Below are 16,086 nucleotides of genomic sequence, written 5' to 3'. Positions count from 1 at the left end.
GGTCCCCCCAGGCCAGTCCTCTCAGGTGTCCTAATGGGAAGCTTATCCCACAGTCTGTGGTTGGGGGCTTGGGCAAGAACGCATATGCTCTCATGTCCACAGTTTCCTGCTCCCGGCCCTTCAGTGACTCAGACTCCTTCCACTTTGGTTCAAACACACCCATCTGTGCACGCCAACCTGAGCAGTGGGAAAAGTCAGCTCTTTCTAGGGCCCTGTCACACATCTTACATGTCACACGTTTGCGAACCCATCCTTGTAAAGCTGAGACTCCACCAGTTAGCATGCCTGTGGCCTGCAAGCAACAGAAATGGCACACAAACACATATACACTAATATACACTCACACATACTACTATAAACATCTTACAGAGAGAGAGAGAGATGTCTCACTCCCCACATGCCCACAAACAGCTAGTGCTGAGCCAGGCCAAAGCCAGGAGCCAGGAGTTCTACCTGGGTCTCCCATGTGGGCAGCAGCATCCCAGATACGTGAGCCAGCAACAGCTGCTTCCCAGGTGCAGATCAACAGGAAACTGAACGAGAAGCAGAGTTGGGGCAGGTTGCGGGCCTCCCTCAGTGCAGGTTAGCTGCCGTGCCAACCACCCACCAAAGTTCCAGGACAACCCTATTCATTTTGCCTTGTCGTCAAACGCTTTTCTGTACAGCCTTGATTGTTCAAGTGACTGCCTGGTAGATCCAGGAGAACTTCACATATCCGTTAGCCAACCCCTTTACAGAACACTCCATTCTCATTGTTGGGATTATAGGTTCTCCGTGGCTCCCTCCCCAGCAAGCCCATCTTCTGAGACTCTATGGGAAGTGGTAGATCTAGCTCACCTGTGTTCCCAGCCCCAGCCCCGCGTCTGGCTCCCTGCCCACCCACACGCTCGGCTTGCCAGTGAGGCCCAGTGAGACTTCCCTTGTCTCCTGCTCCCGGCCCAGCCTGGCCACAGCTGCTGGTTGTTGACCACGGCGCCTGGGGCTTACACGTGAGCTCCCTGCTCCGCATGCTGTTGCCGCCCCAGCGTCTGTTGGAGAGCTTGGGGCTTGGCCGGAGCCAGGACTGTGGAGGCTCCATGGGAAGGGGGCTGCTTTGTGCTGTTCTGGGAATTCCCCAATGCCTTTGTAAGGGGCCTCAACTTTGCTGGGCTCCTGGGCACCTGGCTCTAGCCTCCTGAGAGCCAAGGGCACCTAGTTGGCTCAAGCCCCAGAGCTGAGGCTTGCCAGGATTAAAAACGCACCTTCAGGCCCTTGCGAGACCCTGAGAACAGACGCCTTGGGTTGCCCACCCCTTCCCCAACCCCCCATGTTCCACGTTGTTGGCCAAGTCCTTCAGACAGCAGTTCGGGGACACACAGCGCTTCACCTGCCAGGCCTCAACCCATGCCGTCATGCTCAGGGGGACAGCAGTGGTGAGTCTTATTTTTAATTTGAGAGAAACAGAAGGGGTGAGGGAGGGAGAGTGTTCCTACCCAAGCCTGCAGAGGCTGGGATGCATCAAGGCTGAAGTTAGGAGCCAGAGCTCATTCCAGGTCTCTGGCATGGGGCACAAGGACTTCACTCCTCACCAGCTGCCTCCCAGGGGAGCTGGATTGGAAGGAGAGAGCTGGGAGTCAAGACATGGGTGTGCTGAGCTGTGTTCTCCTCTGCAGACTGTCCCCCTCCTGCCCCCACTGCAGTGTTCTTGACATTCTGGGGGCAGGTGTGGTGGTGTCGGTCTCAGATGGGGAGGGCTGGGAGCTGGGGTGCGCACTTCCGCTGTCGTCCTCTTGGCTAGGCTCTCTCTGGGGACTCTCTTGGAGCTCACATCCCACCATGGCCTCCTGTGCTGCTCCCTAGTGGGCTGATGTCTAAATAAGTGGCCTCCCCACGCTGAGCCTCCGTTCTTTCCTCTGAAAATGGGTCCAGGAGCGGCCACCTGGCGGAACTCAATCACAAGACCCCAATACCCAGGGATCTCCTTTGCCTCTGGCCCACCCGCGTACACTGTGGGGGGACCCTGGAGAGGGGGCCAGGGCCTGTGTGGGGGTGGGTGGCGCCAGCAAGGCTGTGCCCTCCTCGCCCTGGATTCTGTTCTGCTGGTCCCCCCTACCCCCTCTAGTGCATAGGGCCGCCGTTCCAGCAGCTGCATTTAATTGGATTTTAGCTTAATAGTTTTATTGATGCCTTTTGGTTCAGGGGATGTGGAGGCCTCTGGATAATTTGCACATTTTTAACACACCCAGCGCAGAGTGGATAAGCGTAAACAAGTCCGTTTTAATTGGATTACGGGAAGACTTGGCTTGGGGACCACAAAACACAGAGGAGCCAGAAGAAAAGGGCTCCTAGAGATTGCAGATTTCCTGCTTTCTTGGGGGCTTCCCAGCGCACGATGCGGGCCTTCTGAGTGCAAGTGGGTGTCCTCTGCTGCGTACTGACGTCATACTGATGTCAGGATTCGCACACCCTTTCCCTGAATGCCCCTTTCCTCTCTGCGCCTATGCCATGGATGCCCCAGGAAATTCCCTTGGGGTCCGGGTGAGCAATCACTACCCAGGCTCTCACAAGCACTCCCGAGGCTATCCTGAGCCCCATCCCAGCCTGACTGGAAGCCCCCAGTGCAGGGGTGGTGCTGAGCCACAACACCTGCTCCAGGTGGTGGGGGTGGTGGAGTGAGGGGGCGGGGAGGTGCCAGGGAAAAACCCCAGTGTCTGTGTTTGCACCCGAGCCACAGCAGTGGGAGGGAGACCAGCCAGGCCTGGGGTCCTGATGGCCATGCCACCGTGGGAGAAATCACCGCCTTCGTAGCCTCAGCTTCCGCTCTGTGAAATGGAGCTCAAGGGGGCATCCTCTCCCTGTCCCCCCTCTGCCCAGTGCGGGAGCTGCGGGTCTCAGCGCTCAGTGTGGGCAGTCATGCATCCTCCTTCAGTGTCGTGCGTGTGGCATCTTGAGTCCCTGACTCACAGGATGTGGCTGTGATGTTGGCACCACGTCTACGCACATTCTCCCGTATGGTTAACCCAGGTGTCTCAGCTGGTGGTGGCAGCTCAGTCTTTGGAACTATCACTCCTGACTCCCGGGGTCTGCACTGGTGGGAAGCTGGAGCCAGGAACAAAGCTGGGACCTGAACCAGGCCCTGGGGTGGGTGCTGTTGTCCTGACTGCTGGGCCAAGCCCCTGCTCTCTGCACCCTCTGGTCCCCCTCCAACACTGATGGGAACAATGATGGTCAAAGGGTTTGACCCACTTGGGGCTGGTGTTATTTGCTTCCCGACGTTTCTGATCTGAAGGTGCAAACCCCACAGACACAGTGTGGGGTGGGTTGGGGTGGGACTGACTGCTTGGCTGCAGTGATCACATACAGTGCACACCCGCAGCCTCCCCCCAGGTGCTTCTAGTGCGGTCCTCCCATGGGGCATGTGATGACTCGTGCAAACACCCGCCCTGTAACATGCTGAGTGTTGTTCAGCCAGTGTTCGCGTCTTCTGTAGGGTTCAATTTACCTGGCTGCAAAATGGGAGTGCCGGGCTAGTCCAGGGGGGTTGGCAAAGTGTCGTCGGTGGCTCTCAGCTTGTATTTGCAAATGCAGTTGTATGGGCGTGCAGCGCTCACGCATGTCTCATCTAGGTAGATTTGGGGGCCCAAGGGCCAAGTGGGGGCTGGTTGTGGGTGAGTCGCTAGACGATCTCACATAACATGCTAGCTGGCTGCCGAGCTGACGCACATGGGTTGTTGCATGCGGGGTTTTGTGCGGCATGTGAATTCCAGCCGGAAGTTGCTCCCAGCCAAAAGTTGCATCGGGTGTGTCTGGAATTCACATCTCCAGGAAAGAGGGGCAGCTGAACCATCTTGAGAGGGCAGGGCCTGATGTTGGCAGCTGAGGCATCCCTGAAGTGGCTGTCGCCGAGGTCAAGGTCTTCCATCTTAGAGCCCCACCCATCCTGGAGAGGGCAGGGGGCCCAAAAGCGTGCCATCCAGTGGTGGGGGTGAGAGAGGATGGATGGATGAACTCATCAGATTGTATACCTGGATGAAAAACCCCAGGCCATGGGGGGCTTCCCTGCAGGAGAGAGGGGCAGGCTGGGCAGCTGAGCACTTCACCCGCCAGGCTTCACATAGACCGCCCTGCACCCCCAGCACGAATCAGAGCAGAAGATGAACATGTGGAAGCTTCTGCAAGGGGGTGACAGGCACAGGGGACTGAGACGCACCACCACATGGCCAAATCCCAGAGGCCCCATGCTAACCGGGGAAAGCACTGTTCAGGGAGTGACACTAGTTCTATGAAATTCTAGAAAAGGTGTCTGGTGTTTACTGGGACTGGGGTGGGATGGGGATATGGACGCACGGGGTCTGGAGGGGTGGTGGCGTCCCATGTGGTCATCACGTCAAAAGCTGCTTGGAAAGTAGAATTAGAAGATGAATTCATGTTGGCAAAAACAATGGCAATATGTGCATAGGAGAGGTCTTTCAAGAGTATACACATGATGAAAAAAACTGCATGGATTTCAACTCTTTTTAAGATGTATTTGTTTTTATTTGAAAGGTTTACAGAGAGAATGAGAGACAGAAAGATCTTCCATCCACTGGTTCACTCCCCAAATGGCCGCAATAGCTGGAGCTGAGCCGATCCAAAGCTTCCTTTGGGTCTCCCATGTGGGTATAGGGCGAGCCCAAGGGCCCAAGCCATCCTCCGTTGCTTTCCCAGGCCATAAGCAGGAAATTGGATCAGAAATGGAGCAGCCAGAACTCAAACTGGTATCCATAAGGAATGTTGGTGCCATTGACGGAGGCTTAACCTACTCCACCATGGCGAGCCCTGCCATGAAACTTTTGAAGTACCCTTGTATGTGAGGACTAACACTCCAGCAGCAGGATCTGTTCTACATAAAATGCGCTTCAACAAAACAGACCAAAACTACGACAGCAGCAAACACTAGGGCAGGTGTCTGCAGCAGTAGCTCGGATGTTCCTGCATGGGACCGCCTGGTTTGAGGCCTGGCTTCTCTGCTTCTGCTTCTGCCTCCCAGCTAATGCGCCCCCTGGGAGGGTGGGAGGCAGCTCTGAGGGCCCAAGTACCCAGGTCCCTGCCATCTGCATGGGAGACCCCAGTGGAGCTCCTGGCTCCAATCTGGCCTAGCCCTAGCTGTTGTGAATATTTAAAGAGTGAATCAGGAGATGGGTATTTACATGCTGTCTCTGTTTTGTGAATAAAAATGAATATACATAGATAAAAATGGTAGGAAAAGAGCACCCTAAGCTGTGGTGGAGGCCTAGCACTCCTGTCGGCGGCAGCTAAGTGTCCTGAGTGGATCAGGCATTCATTGTCTCAATTTGCAGTCTTGGAAACAGATTCCCCAGGAGCAAAGAGCCAGTGTCCAGGCCACGGAGGCAGGGCCTGTGCAGGGTGGGCCTCAGGCAGGCAGAGCCCAGTGTTTCCTACAGGAGCTCCCCAGCCCTCTTTCCCCCCATCCCTGCCACCCACCCAGGCCTAGACCCCTGGCCAGGCAGTAGCTTCAGTATCGGGTCAGTGCTAACATCCTCTCTAGGGGCCCTAGGCTCCTCTTTGGGAATTAGCTAACAATTAGCAAATCCATGCATCTAATGAGGTGGAAACGCCTATGATAACAATAATTAGCACTTAAATATCACCCTTTAACATCAGCTGGCTTTATTAATGAAAGGCTTTCAAGGGCCCTGGGAGGCCAGGGAAGGGGGCTGGGGTGAGGAGGAGGGAAGAGGGAAGGGGGTGGCTGGCTTCCAGGAAACCGCAGCCTGAGTAGGAAGTGGGTGTAGCTTGGCTCCTGACAGTCTGGGGTTCATCTGGGTCACCCACACCAGACAGCAGGTGCGACTCAGGATGGGGTCTCGCCCTCCCCACGCTTCCCTGCCTTCGTGGGTGCCCAAAGTGGGGAGATGCAGAGGTAAGTCCCTTGTAGGGGATGAGTTGTAGCCAGATTCTCTTGCACGTCTTTGTGGGTTTTCCTGCTTGCAGCTCACTGGGCTTGTCTGGGTGCATTGACTCAGATCCAGGAAGCTTTGGGCCCTTGTTTGCTCAGACACACCTGCTCCCTCTGCTCGAGATCTCTGCGTTGTGCATGTGTGCCCTACCGCTTCCAGTTGGTTACTTTTCTATGTTGTTCCAGATTTCTTTTGGTTGGGATACAGGACCTAAAGCTACTGTAAATCAGCCCAAACGTCCTGTTTCACCTAAGGGTGATCCCTGTCTGTCTCTTTTTTTTCCCCTTGGAATGGGTCATCTGCTCCCGCATGTGGCTTGTGAGATCTGAGCATCTTGGATATTACAAGTCATGGGAGACTGTGGGAGCTGCAGCCCCCGCCTGTCCCTGTGTGTGCTATCATGGATGGCTTGCAGCTACGGGTTGTCCATTTGCTTAGTCCCTTACTGACCTCACAGAGTTCCCCACGCACCAGCAGTTACTGTTCCCATTGCTTTACCATGCCACCAACAGTGACCATGGATTTGAATGACATTCTGGGGTTCTACTAGCCCAGCCTGGCTGTGCAGGCCAGGGTTGTGGCAGGAGGGGAAGGATGGGATTGACTCTTTGAGGACCTTGGTCCAACACTTTCCATGGGGTTGCTGAGACCTGGGCCCTCTTATCACACTCCTCACCATTCCCTGTTGTCCCTTGACACTCTGGTGGTGGTGGGGTTTGCTTACAGGGGAGACATGCTTCTCGGCCCCTCACTGTCAAATATGTGAACAATGAAAGGCTTTGAAGAGCTTTGAGTTACAGGAGAGGAGGATTGGCTCCTTGCAGGTGAGCATTCTGGGCACAGTGGGTGGAGTCTGTGGGCATATGGGTGGAGTCTCTGCCCTGTCACTCACCGAGGTCCTTGCCTGATTCCTCTGAGCACTTGGTTTGGAGACCTCAGTGGGTTTGGTAGCTTCAGGGCAAATCAGTGATTTGGGCCTGGGCACACTGACCCCGGGGCCACTGGAACCTGCTCTGAGAAGAAACCCTGGGCAGGAACCTAGGGGTGACTGACACGGTCCCCACGTGGGAGGTAATTATTTGGAAGATCTTCCTGGGGATGCCCTTGCCTACCCGCTGGTCTGTCCGCCCCATGGGCTTTAGATCCAAGTTCTGGGGACTTCCTCAGTTCCTGGTGTGACTCAAGTCACACATGCTGGTGACAGGGAGGTGAGAGGAGTGTTCAAGCCAAACTGCTGTGGGGCCTGAGCTGCTGTTTAGGCTTAAGGGGGCAGCTTCCTGTCAGTGCACACCAGTTGCTTCCTGCTGTGTGAGAGGGGAGCAGGTGCACTCATGGGGAAGGGGAGGTGAGGCTGGAGCCCGGAACAGCTGTGGGCAGCAGGCACAGCGACATCTCTCATCACTCACTTCTGGGGTCAGTTGCGGTTGGCCTGAGCGGTCGTTCATCCTCTTTTTTTCTGGGCTTGTCTAAAACCTGTGCCACAAACCCTGGCTTTGGTCCGGGGCCCCTCCAGTGTTCATCAATTCCTGCTTTGGTCCCTGCAACAAAGTCATTAGCTCGGGGAGCAAAAAAACCAGAGAGGCGGGTAGGGGAGCTGGTGGTCGGTCGGAAGGGCCTAGTATCCTCTGGCAGATTATCACTGGGGCGGTGTCGGTGTAGCAGCAGTGGGCACCCCAAATAAAGTGGCATGATTTAGATGTCTTCAATTGATGCCTCTGAGATGCATGGAGGACATTGACCTGGGGAAAACAGGAACAACGGCTCCATAGCAGTGAGGCAGTTTTATACAGACTTGGCACAGCATGCACGCTCTGTGGCAGGTGTGGGAAGGGCACACCCAGGTGATGAGCTACACTCGGGGAGCAAATGGTCTCCCGGCTCTGTCATTGTCGAGTCAGGGTATCGCTGGACAGGCACCCGTGGGCCTGGCCTTGCCCTCCACCCTTTAAGCCAGCCACTTGCTGGCGCCGTCCTGGGCTGGCCTACATGGACTTGCTAATGAGTGACATTTTCCGCAACATCAGTCACAGTGACACTGATAGGAATGATAATTGTGTCTTTGCCCTTGTTCCTCCTGAATAAATGGTGCCTAACAGCACAAGCCCAGGGTTGGGTAACACAAAGCCCTCAGTGTCAGAGCTGAGGGAGCAAAGCATAGAGACTGTTGGGAACCGGCCTTGGTCAGCAGCTAGGTGTGAGCATCGGTCAGGTGTGTCTGGTGCTGGGGGAGCTCCATGTCCCACCCCCACCCCATCACACACCACTGCCAGGGCCAGCCAGTCTTGGTGCCACTCGTGTCCTGGGTCATGTCACCCAGGCTTCCCTGGAGGTGGGGGTGGGTGCCACTCCATGGGGACAGGGTGGTCTGGGGCACTGCTGGCACTCCTGGACAGGTGCATCTGCCCTCCTTGCAGGTGCTGGAACCTAAAGCATCTGCAGACGCTGCTAACAGCACCCTCACCCCCTAAACCCCGCCACAAGCTGATGCCTTTGTGCCTGGGGCTCCAGGTGGGTGCCAAGGGGTCTAAGTGTTCCTTGCAACTGGACATTAGGGTTCTGTGTAAGTGTGTGTGTACATGGGTGACAGTCCCTGCTTTTCATCCTGTTTCTAGTCTCGCCCCTGTCTGACGATGGGACCGTTGAGGGTTTGAGTGCTCCTGCCCCTTCCCCGACCTTCAGGATTGATGGGGCCTGGGCCTTGGGGTCTCCTCCCCGGCAGGTCCTCTGGAGGCAGGAGCAGCCCCGTGTGGCTGTGGGCAGTGGTGAGGGTGATGGAGAGGAAGGTGGTTCTGGGGGACCGATGTGCTGTGGGGTTGCCATGGGAATCTGTGAACAACCTCATGCTGCTATCTCCCAGCCTGCTTCACTGCAGGCTCTCTCATTCCCACTTGTTCTCCCTGCTCCCCACCCCGTGCTGCCACAGCCTCCTCTAGACCTGGGGGTCACCCCGCTCCAGCCAGATGTGCCCTTCCTTCCCTGCTGTGAGCTCCCCCTCTACGCAGCAGCATCCTGGCTGACTCCCCATTGACTCCAGAGGCAAGCAGGCTCACCTATGCTCAGTCCAGCCCTGTCCTCACTTGAGTGACTTGTTTCCCATCTTGAGCCTTGGTCCCATTGACCTCAGGATGGCGACAGTGGCAAAGCCTCTGGCTAGGTGCCCATAAGACCTTATGCTGTCCCATGTGTGGGATATGGTCATGCTGGACCAGCATGGGTCTGGGTTAGACAGTACCATGTGGTGCCTTCCTTGGCTGAATGGGTTGGTGAGGCTTCTGCCTGCTCCCTTGGGGGCAAGAGTGCAGAGGATGTGGTGGGGGCTGGAATGATGGGCGTGCGTGTGATCATGCCTTGTGTTTGCTCGGCCCTGGTCTGTGCTAGAGCCACGTGGGCTCACAGAGGGGAAGGCGGGGCTCACCAGAGTGCAGCTTGCTCACACACAGACATGGGGACACACACGCACACACACACACACACACACAGGATCGCTAAACTGACTGAAAACATGGCCCTGTGCAGAGGTGGGAGCAGGTACTAACTCTAGATATGGTGGCCGGGGAGGCTGCCGGGAACAGGAAGTGACATGCCCCACGAAGGTGAAGGTATTACAGACGGAGCAGGACTGGGCAATAAGAGGCAGAAGCATGGAGAACACTCCTGGGGTATTCCTAGGGCATGCCTTCGGCCCCCAGCAGCGCTGTACTGGTTCCTGCCAGACTCCTTCAATCCAATCTGCAGCATCCCCACCTAGGTCAGCTTCCTGCTCTGCACTGGATGGCGCAGCTGACCCTGAACCTGGGAAGGCATACGCATGCCAGCCTCCTGAGAAGTTGGTGGTGAGTACTGGAAGAGCCATTCTATGCCGTTAGCTTCTGGGATCCCAGTAGAAGCATGGAGGGAGGGAACCAGCTCAGGGTCTCCCGCAGTGACACTGGAGGCAGCAAGGGGACTGGCTGGGGCCTGCTTGCCCAGGGTCTTTAGGCTCTTGCTTAGCTCATTCAGAAATGCAGTGGGCATGTCCCCGGTGTTGACTCTGTGCCGAGTTCTGTCTCACTGTGGTCAAGGCAGGGCTGCATGGGCGGAGACCACAGCCCTTGTCCACCCGTACTGCCCATGGGAGAGTGCCACCAGAGGGCAGGAGCGCACACACCTTGCTGCTCTGTCACCCCAGGCCACACACCCTAGCTCCTAGGACTGTTGCAGGAGGCCTGGGCAGACCCAGTTCCAGCAGTGCCGGCAGCTCTGGGCTGGGTCACTCGCCGTGTCCCAGAAGAGGATGTCTGTTGTGCTCTCATGGGTACTTATCTTGTTGGGATACGTGGAGTCTGATTCCCACTGCCCCCTCTCTCCCTCCTAGCCGTGCCTGTGGAGCCACTGTGGCACTTTCTATCTGGTCCCTGCTCTGCGTCTCCATCAGCCCCATCAGACCCCAGCCTGGCTCAGTGGTCTGCTCCCAGGAATAGGTACCTTCATCTCCAAAGTGGCAGCCGGGCACACAGAGAGATATGCTGCCATTTTTTTCCTCTCCTTGCTCTGCCAGTTGGTTCCCCGCACCCCCCCCCCCCCGACTGTCCGGGCTCGGGGATCGTGGCTCGTAAATTTCAGGGGAAACAGTCAGCTGCAGTCCTGATAAATAAACATGCCGCCTTCGCCAAGATGGATACTACGGTCACCCAGATTTACAATCTGCCTAGCAGGCACCATGCACAGCTCTGGGGAACAAGCCGGGCTGTGTTTGCACGTGACACCCACCTGATGGGCTCTCCACATCCCCACGCTCCCTGGGTCATGTACCCTGCGGCGTGGACAGGGACACGCTGCATCTTCCTGGAACAGCATGTATCCTCACAGGTGTTTTCTTGGGGGACGGTTATTTATAGTTGCTCACGCTCTCACTTTTTATCGGCCCTCCCTCCTCTCTCATTTCTCTAAAACTAACCATGGTTTTGTTTACCAGACGAGAAGAGGGGCCAGAGCTGTGATGTCAGTCTCTTCTCTCCTTCTGTCCAGAGTCCCTTGGTGGCCCTGAGGTGCACATCTTGTTGGGGCTTTCTCCGCTTCAAGCCTCCCCCACTGGCTGGGCTGGGCTCCTCCTCCACTGTCCATGTGTAAGGAAGCATTGCATGGAAGTTTCTGGATCTCTCTCCCTTCCCTCCCCTGCCTCTTTCCCACCAACTCCACACAGAACCCTGGGGGATAGGAAGCTGTCGCCTCCTTCTTGTCATCTCCTCCCTGCCTTGTGTTCCCCCTCTCAGCCCAGCGTCCCCTCTGGGGAGCTGCCCAGACTGGAGCCTTGGCGTCCTTGTCACCTCTCTGTTCACCAAGCTCTGGGGACTCCCTGCTGCCCTGAAGCTCCCAGACCCTGTGTGCATCTGTGATCACATATCCCCACAGCTATCACGTCTGTGAGTGTCCCCAGGTGCCAGGCCCCCAGCCGCTCATGCCAGGACACCTGGGGAAGTGTTTTCACTGTCCTAAGCCCTCTCCATCTTCTCTCTCCCTTTCTGCCCCAGCTGGCATAACTGAGGCATGGGGCAGTGGAGCCCGCGCCTGCAGATGGTGTTGCTAAGGAAACCACTTCCTTGGTTACCAGCCCGGGTAGCATTTGTCTCCCTGTGCCTGGCTCCCGCGGAGTCACCCCCACTTCCTCTTACGAAACTAAGAGGAACCCAGACGGGGGTGGGGTGGGGGACAGGGAGAAACAGTGTGTAGACTACCGGGTGAGGTGGCGAGATGGGTGAGGGGTGGGGGGTATAGAGGGAGAGAAAGGAGATGGGCAGATGAGGGCGGGGAGGGGGTTTCATGAGCAGCTGGGAGAGAGGTGAGGCCATGACAAGGGGCAGTGAAAGGGCGAGAGGGGCAGCTCCCCCTATACTGTTGGTTTAGGGCTCTGTGTAGGGCCATGTCTGTGGGGACCTGGAACCTGGCAGTTGCCTGCTGACTGCTGGGCCACAGGGAGCTGAGGGCACAGGCGGGGAGCAGCCAGGCTGAACAGCTGCAAGGTTGTTCCCCTCCTCCTCCTCATTGTGTGCGAGGGCCCTGGCGCATTCTGTCCTCAGGGACCCAGGTCAGTTTCCTGGCAGTTCCCGCCCAGGGGCTTCTGCTTACACAGGCCCCCTGGGAGCCGCTGGAGCTCTTTGCTTTCATTGTCTCAGTACCATGTCCCTGTGAGCTGGCAGGTCTCGGCTCAGTCCCTGGCAAGAGACCATCTCTGGCAGGGGGAGTTTTGTCTACCCTGTGCACTTCTGTAACCCCTAGAACAGAGAGCAGCCCCAGCACTCAGTAGGCATGCAGTAAATGCCCGCTGAATGAATGAATGAATGAGGCTACCGTGGTTGCTCAGGGCTCAGTAATACAGATTTGATTCAAGGAGGCTGCTGATCTGTGATGGCGAAAGGCAAGCTGTGGCCACCAGGAAGGTGGGTAGTCCCGGCCAGCCCACCTCTGGCCTGAGTGTATCTATCCCCTCTCTTCCCTTCCCTAGATCCAGGGCACAGGTGCCACGAGGTCCAAGGAGCACACAGTGGAGCTCAGGACGGGATGCTGCATGCCAGCACACTCTTGTGACAATACTTTTATAAGTAAGTATTTACTTTTAATTTGAAAGTCAGTTACTGAGAGGAAGAGATGGAGAGCTCCTCCACCCTGTGGTTGATGCCCCAAATGGCTGCAAAGGCCAGAGCTGAGCTGATCCAGGTCTCCCACATGGGCGACAGGGGCCCAAGGCTTTGCGCCATCCTCCCCTGCTTTCCCAGACCACAGGCAGGGGGAGTTGAATCAGAACTAAAACAGCCGGGACCAGAACCAGCACCCACCTGGGATAGCTGGCACTGAAGGTGAGGCTCAGCCTCCATGGCACCAGCCCGGTGCAGCCATATTTAGAGGAGTTAAAGCAAACAGAGACATTGGTTCAGGAGTGAGCCCAGGTTCAGAGTCAAGGCTTTGAGATTTGGGGTGAGGGTAGACGGGGGACATAGCCGACAAACTAGGAGCCAAAGCTGACTGTGAACAAGGCTGGGACTGTGCCCAGGCCACACTTTGATTAGGACTGGGATCACAGCGTAGCCTGGAGCCTGGATGACTTGGCAGGAACCCCGAGGGGAGAGACTGGGACCTTCACACTCCCCTTTCTGTCATTCTCCCAGGCTTCCCTCCTGTCTGTGCCCAGCGTCACACACAGGGACACACCCCGTGGACAACTCCTCTCCTGCCCTGTACGCAGCACGCGGGGCACTGGCCCCAGCATGGAGATAAGGTGCAGAGGATTAAACACAACACACAGGCAGCTTCCCAGGCACAGGCTCACAGTGGCTGGTGACCTGCTCCTGTCCCACAGGGTGGGCAGCCAGGGGTCAGCCCTGTGGCAGATTTCGCGGCATGGGACACTCCCACCCCAGGCCTCCCAGCGTGAACCTTGGACAGCAGCCTGTGATGGCCCTCAGGCCCGGCTCAGTGACGTTCCCGGGGGAGGCCTGGACTGGGTTTCCAGCTCCTGGCTGGTGCACTCTGTTACTGTGCAAACTTTGGGCAGGGTGCACCTTCAGATAGGAGATTGCTCCCCACCCCTACGATCCTTTTGAACTCTGCCTTTCAAACAGTGACAAACAAGCAAAAAATAGACACACTTGAGATGCCCACTGGGAGATGTGAGGGCACTGGATGCTAAGAAGGTTTGACCACCCAGGAGCGAGTGGAGCCTTGCTGGCAGGTGCAGTGGTCATCAGGCACCCCTCTCCCCACCTTCCCCCGTGTGGTTTGCCTCGTACAACACTCTGACCATGGGGCAGAATTATCAACAAAACTCGCATTTAATGAGGGCGTTGACCTGAGGAATCTGCAGACGGAAGCCTGTGGTCCCAGCGGGCCGCCCGCAGAGAACCCGGGAGCGGGAGGGCAGGCCAGGCCCCCGCTGCTTCGGGAAAGATGACTGGAGATTGGGGTCAGAGACACATGGTACAAAATACATTCAGAGCCCCGCGGCTGGGCCCTGGGGTGGCCCTAGTTGTACACATGATAGGGTCAGGGAGGGGAGGGGAGGGAGGCACAGGCCGGGTCCTCGTGCCTTTCTTGGTGCGTGGCCAGGGTCCCGGGGGGCACAGGGTGGGGGAATGCATTGCTCATATTCCCCTTAGAAAAATAGATCTTTGCACACGCGCCGTCTCCCTAGTCTCTTTGCTGTTTGGGAATGAGTGCCCGCTCACATGCCCGTACCCCGAGGCCTCTGGGGGGCACCTGTGGGTGGGGCAGGGGCTGCTCAGGACAAAACAGCAAAGAGGCCGTGACCTATGGCTTGTGCACCCACATGGGGGCAGGTGAAGGTGAGGGCTAGATGTGGAGCCGCTGGTACCCAGGGCGAGGAGAGGCGGGACCCTGGTCCCATGCTGTGGATGATGCTGGGTCAGTGCGTTGGGGCCTCTGGAAGCCTTTGGTTTGGTGGCTCTGCATCAGGACAGCAGCCCTGCTAGGAGCCCGAGGGCCCCCCATCCCGTGGCTATAACCAGGGCAGGATGGTGGTCTGGGCAAGGTGGGTGTGAGTCCCACTGGGTTTGGAGCAGGGGCCAGGAGGGCAGTGTTAGATGGCCAAGTTGGGCCCAAGGAGAACCAGGGTGGCCTAGCTCCTGTTCTCACTGCTCGTGGCCTGCGCCCACCGTGGTGGCTAGTGAGTACTTGAGGGCCCCCCACCGGAAGTGCGAGCCAGGACCCCAAGTTCACTTCCGGGACCCAGCATGGGAAGAAAAGGGCAAAGCTGAGGCCCATGACCAGCTTCTTAGGACCGGTAGTGTGGCCTCCGAAGATGGGGTGGGCATGGGCTCCCTATTCTAGGTGCCCATCCACCCCCCCACCTGCTACCCAGGTCATGGGCGAGAGTCCCCAGTAAGCCTTCCTCCTGGGGTGCAGTAGGCTCCGAAGGGACAACCAGAAAATCTGGGAGACCCTGCTTGGGGGGACTTCTGCCCCCCAGGAAAGGGGGTGGCTGTGGGATAAAGGTGGGGGCGCTGGGCTCTCTGACCCCAGAGCCTCCTTGATCATGCAGGAAACTCATCCGGCCAAACGCCCTCCCCACCCCTCAAACTGCAAGAGGAAGGTTGGGGGACGGGGGCTCCCCCCGGCCGCCCTCTCATCATCTCGGGTAGTAGTCCTCGGGCACGCCCGTGAGGTTCCGCCCGCGCAGGGCCGCGTCCACTGTCTTGATGTAGGCGGCGATGGTCCTGCGCATGTCGGCCGTGTAGGGGTCGTACTCGAGCTTGCGCAGCCCCGAGCGCTTGAAGTTGCCGTCCTTCTGGCTCTCCACGCACAGCAGCCGGTCCTCGCGCACGGCCACGCCCAGCAGGCCGACCATGCGGCCCAGCTGCACGCACAGGTCCCGCTTGAGCTCCTCGAAGTGCACCACCAGCACGCGCTTGCCAAACTGCAGCCAGTCCAGCGTGTGCGTGGCCCACCACGGCGCGTAGTTGCGCACGAACTCGGGCCACTCTGCGGGGGAGAGAGAGACGAGGTGGTTGGCGGCCTGGGGCGACTGTCACACCCTGAGCCCCCCACCCCACCCAGAGCTGCCGCCCCTGCCCGTGGCACCCGCACCTCTCCCCTGCCTTGGGTGGGGGGAGCGGTGGGACAGGACAGCTGCGACCCTGTATGCAAACCTGTCTTCGTGTGACATCTATTATTTAAGCAGATATAATTTCACATTATAGATGATGTAATTACACAAGGCTCCTTCAGTTGTTCATAATTTCTAAGTGAAACTGAAAAATGGTGTCTAACAGGGATCTCCCAACAAGTTCAGGGAGAATGTATTTTGGAGAGAAAAACTGGTGTAGGCATTTCAAAGTTTGTTTTGCCCCCAAATCAGTTTATCTTGTCATTCCATTTTCCCTTGAAGACTCTGAAGTACCTTCGTGTTGCTAGATGTGCTGTGTGTTACCGTGAGGCCCTGAGGCATGCCTACACATGGTGGTAATGGCACGCACGCCTCCCGGGAGGTGGGGCTCAGCTTTATTTCAGATTAAACAGGGGGAAACTGAGACAGGAAGAGGTTAAGTGGGGCTGGCACCGTCGCACAGCACATGAAGCTGTGAGGTTTGTAATGCCAGCATCCCGCAGGGGTGTGAGTTGGGTCCTGCCTGCTCCACCTCCGATCCAGCTCCCTGCT

General features: G+C 57.4%; 2 protein-coding genes across 2 annotated transcripts in view; one reads left to right on the top strand and one right to left on the bottom strand.

Moving 5' to 3' along the window:
• Positions 1–16,086, top strand: part of CMKLR1 (chemerin chemokine-like receptor 1) — a 718,021-nt gene that overhangs the window by 154,348 nt on the left and 547,587 nt on the right. The gene's annotated exons all lie outside the window — the stretch shown is intronic.
• Positions 14,993–16,086, bottom strand: part of WSCD2 (WSC domain containing 2) — a 36,175-nt gene continuing 35,081 nt past the window's right edge. Inside the window, exon 8 of the mRNA XM_004591905.2 lies at positions 14,993–15,410. Within this exon, the coding sequence (XP_004591962.2) occupies positions 15,058–15,410 (353 nt within the window). The 3' untranslated portion in view covers positions 14,993–15,057. The remainder of the gene's footprint in view (positions 15,411–16,086) is intronic.

This window comes from Ochotona princeps, chromosome 29 (assembly GCF_030435755.1).
Source record: "Ochotona princeps isolate mOchPri1 chromosome 29, mOchPri1.hap1, whole genome shotgun sequence".
In the NCBI taxonomy this organism is placed as follows: domain Eukaryota; kingdom Metazoa; phylum Chordata; class Mammalia; order Lagomorpha; family Ochotonidae; genus Ochotona; species Ochotona princeps.
This window is presented reverse-complemented; position numbering and strand designations above follow the sequence as displayed.